At 35.2% G+C, this 4,172-nt stretch overlaps 1 protein-coding gene across 4 annotated transcripts; it reads right to left on the bottom strand.

Annotated features, from left to right (window-relative positions):
• Positions 1-1,108: 1,108 nt before the first annotated feature.
• On the bottom strand, positions 1,109-3,842 carry tac1 (tachykinin precursor 1). 4 transcript variants are annotated; one of them, XM_048201155.1, is made up of 5 exons: positions 3,455-3,842; positions 2,343-2,445; positions 2,160-2,183; positions 1,687-1,743; positions 1,109-1,607 (listed from the first exon to the last, which is right to left on the bottom strand). In XM_048201155.1, exons 1-5 carry the CDS (start codon positions 3,566-3,568, stop codon positions 1,537-1,539), a joined length of 369 nt encoding a protein of 122 aa, XP_048057112.1. In that variant the 5' UTR covers positions 3,569-3,842; the 3' UTR covers positions 1,109-1,536. The 4 variants fall into 4 exon arrangements, with proteins under 4 accessions (XP_048057112.1, XP_048057111.1, XP_048057113.1 ...); XM_048201154.1 differs by having other exon boundaries at positions 2,343-2,448; positions 3,455-3,838; XM_048201156.1 differs by having other exon boundaries at positions 1,109-1,590; positions 2,343-2,448; positions 3,455-3,838.
• Positions 3,843-4,172: the final 330 nt, after the last annotated feature.

Genomic DNA, 4,172 nt, shown 5'->3' with positions numbered 1-4,172 from the left:
AATATTACAATTCCAAATAACTGCTTTCTATTTAAATATTTTTTAGAATGTAATTTCTGTTATGTCAAAGCTGATTATTATTTTTTTTCAGCAGCCATTACTCCAGTCTTCAGTGTCACATGATCATTCAGAAATCATTCTAATATGCTCGTTTGGAGCTGAAGAAACATTTCTAATTCATATTATGCTTTTTTTCCTATCAGGATTTCAGAATTTTCAGAATTCTTTTGAATTGAAAGCTCTGATGAACTAAGCTATGAATTTGTAGGCTACTTGCTGAAAAGCATTCATTTCTTTGAAGAGGAAAAAAAAATCTTATTGACCTCAAACTTTTGAATGGTAGGTAGGTAGGTTTGTTTTTGTTTTATTATTATTTTGGGAATAAATTAATTTTTTACTCTTTTTGTAATATCAGGGCTGGATGTTATCTTGGCAGTCTATGAGCTGTTACTACTGTGTAATTGAGTTATGCACTTATCCCAGGTTCCTTCAGTGGGACCGTCTCTTTGAGTGTATTTGTATTTGTGTGTGTGTGTGGTCAGCTAATTGGCATTAATAATTGGTTGGCTAGTTAAACTGCTTTTAAGCAGTGATATTTATTCCAAAAAACAGTTTGACTGTTATTGTAAGCCTTCAAGTTGAATGAATGGCACTGGTTTAAGTTGGGTTTGATGTTTATCCGTAAACGGTGGCTTAGTATTAAATTATTTTTATATTTTTTATTTTATTGTATTTTCATTGCTGCAACATTGCTGTAATGTGATATAAAATAATTTTGAATTGGAGAAATGAAACAGTATGACTGTTTAAAAAAAGAACTTGTACTTGATTAGATATTTTCAATTAATTTGGAAAGTTTAATGTGCTTCAGATGCTGGAGTGATTGCATTGAAATATATGGTCATGATATTGATAAAGGCTTTCTTCAAAATACCAGTTGAGATGTGTTTTATTGATACAGTTTGATAAGTCTGGTTTAAAAGGATGCTTGATGGTTTAAATATTCCTTATAGCCTGTAGGTGGAGTGAGTGCACCACTGAAAACTTCCTTTAGTCCGTGATACGCCACACATTCAACAATACTACAAGAAATTAAAAGTTCCACCAATAAAGAAAATATTTTTAATATCAAGCTACAATCACACAGAAATATCAAGATAGCAAAAACTGCTCGTAGCAGTGACAGGACATGCGCAGGATGACATCACACCCGGACTGTCGGTATTACAACATCATAGGTTATGGTGAAAACACTAGTATGAGGCACTATGTATTGACATTTTCAGCACAAATCTCTGAGTACCTTAGAAAGGAAACCGCTTTGCTTTAATGCTCCACAACATCGGGAAAGATGTCGTGACAAACACATTTGATCACAGCTGAACCGTATTCAAATATCTGACAAATAAACTGGCACAGGTGTGGCCTTATTTCACAATGTGAAATAAGTATGTTTATTTCTGACCTGAATAATAAAGAAAAGAGTATCACATAATGAAATGATCCTTAAGGTAGCGGATGTGACGATGATCCATTTTAGCCATTAACGCCTTTTGTCGTAGATCTGTACTGTTCCCCATTCATACGATTCTGTGAAGAGAGGAGGTCTGGGTTACAAATAAGTCGTAACTCAATTTTTAAAAAAACTACTAGTTTTTATTATTTGAGAGGTTTTGCAGTTCCTACCTGGCTCCTCTTGGCTTCTTTTACCCATCAGCCCCACAAAAGAATTGATTTTATGCCCTAGAAGACAATTAAGGGACATATATACGTTTTGCAATATTGTTGAAGCCTAGAGTGCAGTTGAAGGATTCTATGTCTTTACAATTGTTTTAATCTACTGTGAAAAAGGCCTTGAGGATGTGAGCTTGCATTAAAAGGAATCGTGTATCGCTAAAACTCATTAAGGTTCCATTTAATAAGCTGTGAATGTGATTGAGCTTAAGTAAAACCTGCAAAGATCAAGGATTTGTAACAATGAAAGTCTTCTTTCCTTCTAGAGTTGCAAAAACCTTTATTCATTTGAGAAAAACACTGCAAATATCTTTGTTTGATTGTATTTGTAAATCTCTCCTCAAGTGTCTTTGCTTTTAGGAAAATGTAAGCATTTAGCAAGTAATATATGCACCGTATGCAGGAGTGTTTTTGAGATCACTTACTTTTTCGTGTAATCTGTGCATTTGCTGTGGGGGTGGAAGAATGAAAGAGATGTCAGTTATAGGTCAAAAGGCATTTTTGGAATTTGCTGCATTCTAGTTAAAGTGTATTATCAACATCTGATTTGAATATTTTACAATATGCATAAGTGGCAAATAAGGGACGAAATATGACTGTGGTCTTACCAGAGGACCGTTTCCCCATCAGACCAATGAACTGATGAGGTCGGGGTTTCCTCGTGATGCGTCTTAGTATCTCTCTGAAGGGATCCGCCTGAAGCCACTCATCCTGCTAAAGATGATTTGATTAGTGCAACATTAGACTCCCAGCATACAGATGCCACTCACAGTATAAGACCACTGGAACCCTTGATTCTGATACAATTAGTATTTTTTATAACTCTCCAATGCATCCCAATACAGAATTCACCAAATTCATGATTTTCCACCACAGTATTTGAGCACAAAAATACTTCACGAGGTATAGCAGTTGCAAAGATGCCGTTTATAGACACAAAGAGCATGAGAGACATAAGTGCTTGGCTCTCTTCCAACCCGCAATGTCAAATGGGAAACGTGTGCTCCATTCAAACAAGCAATATGAGCATTGAGTTATTCAGCACTGGACAGCGACCTGTGCATATTGTACTTGAATCCTTCCTAACTACCCAATGAAATTGAATGAATACAGCTGATAAGATTTTTAGTCAATTTTCCATGTTACACATATTACATGATACTAAAATTAGGGCTGTTACTGCCATAGGGGGATTTTATGGTGTATGTCACCCTCTAATATTTAATGGTAAAGTGGTAATATAATACGTTTTAATGGTTCATTTCTATGTTATTGCATTTAGTCCTCCTCAATTGTGAATATGTGGCTACATCCTACCAAATCGATGATGATAATTTAAAATTCTAACCAAAAATAATTATATAATGTTGCTCGTTATTATTACACAGTACTTTATTAGTAATTACAATGTAATATGCTCACTGTAATGTCAATTGTGATATTTTCTGTTATAATCAATGAGTTATAATCATGAAAAGTAACAATTATATAGAATTACCTTTACAGATAGAATGTTTTTTTTTTTTACAATTATTAATATATACTAACATATTGTAATAAGATATAACGACACTACTTGATCAAAATGGTTTTGTTGTTTTGTATGTACTAATAAAAAAGTCCTTTAAAATCAGCCCTAAAAATGTCAAATAGTTGCAGAAGCTTTTATTTAATCTGAAAAAACATGTTTAGATAACAGTCAAAGATGAAAAAAACTCACCTGTATCTGATTGCTGCCTGTCCAATAATCAAGGTCTTCTTTTGGACCCAATTCTTCTCCAAAAACTTGGCACAAAACAAGAAAAAAGACTACAGCCGGTAAGAGAAATTTCATGTTTCACCCAACTTTCCTTTCCCAAAGCACTTTAAAGTATAAAACGCAAGCTAAACGTCGATTCAAGTCGTATTGTTCGAGTATGTTGTACAGTGTTCTGTCAGCTGTGCGTGAACAGTTTCCTCCACATATAACACAGTTCTTCAGTGCGCGCTTCCGATGCGCGTCTCCGTGACCGTACTGACTCGCACGCTCGGCTTTATAGCAAAGCAACAGGGAGGTGACAGGTTCCTTCCGACGCTTAAAATCGATAAAACAAATAAATGTATTAGTCAGATTGCTTTAAAACGCACGATGACGAATAGGACTCCTTTTTAATATTTCGCTCACATAGCCAGAGGAAGTATCTAAAGTTGAAATTGTCCCGGTTCGTGTGACTTTATGGACGTGTGCTGATCAGTATGTAGACCGCAGACAAGTGACGTTATGATTGGCTAATTCGACGCATGTTTTACGAAGTTCCGTCTAACGTTACAACTGAGCAAACATGAATGCAGATGGCTCGTTTAACGCTGTTTCTTTTGCGTCAAATGAGGTGAGCAACTTCAGAAGGGCCTTGGACATTAAATTGCACATATGAGAGGAATTAAACACTGAAGAAGCC

This window comes from Megalobrama amblycephala, linkage group LG9, assembly GCF_018812025.1.
Source record: "Megalobrama amblycephala isolate DHTTF-2021 linkage group LG9, ASM1881202v1, whole genome shotgun sequence".
Lineage (NCBI taxonomy): Eukaryota > Metazoa > Chordata > Actinopteri > Cypriniformes > Xenocyprididae > Megalobrama > Megalobrama amblycephala.
Note: the sequence above shows the minus strand (reverse complement) of the source record. Positions and strands in the feature narration are given on the sequence as shown.

Bases quoted from the DNA above. Each gene is read 5' to 3' on its own strand.
- tac1 (XM_048201154.1), bottom strand. From the start codon at position 3,568: ATGAAATTTCTCTTACCGGCTGTAGTCTTTTTTCTTGTTTTGTGCCAA. The intron at 2,184-2,342 runs GTAAGACCACAG...CCACCCCCACAG, and splicing joins GATGGGGAAACGGTCCTCTG to CAAATGCACAGATTACACGA. The intron at 1,608-1,686 runs GTAGGAACTGCA...TTTGTAACCCAG, and splicing joins AAGAAGCCAAGAGGAGCCAG to ACCTCCTCTCTTCACAGAAT.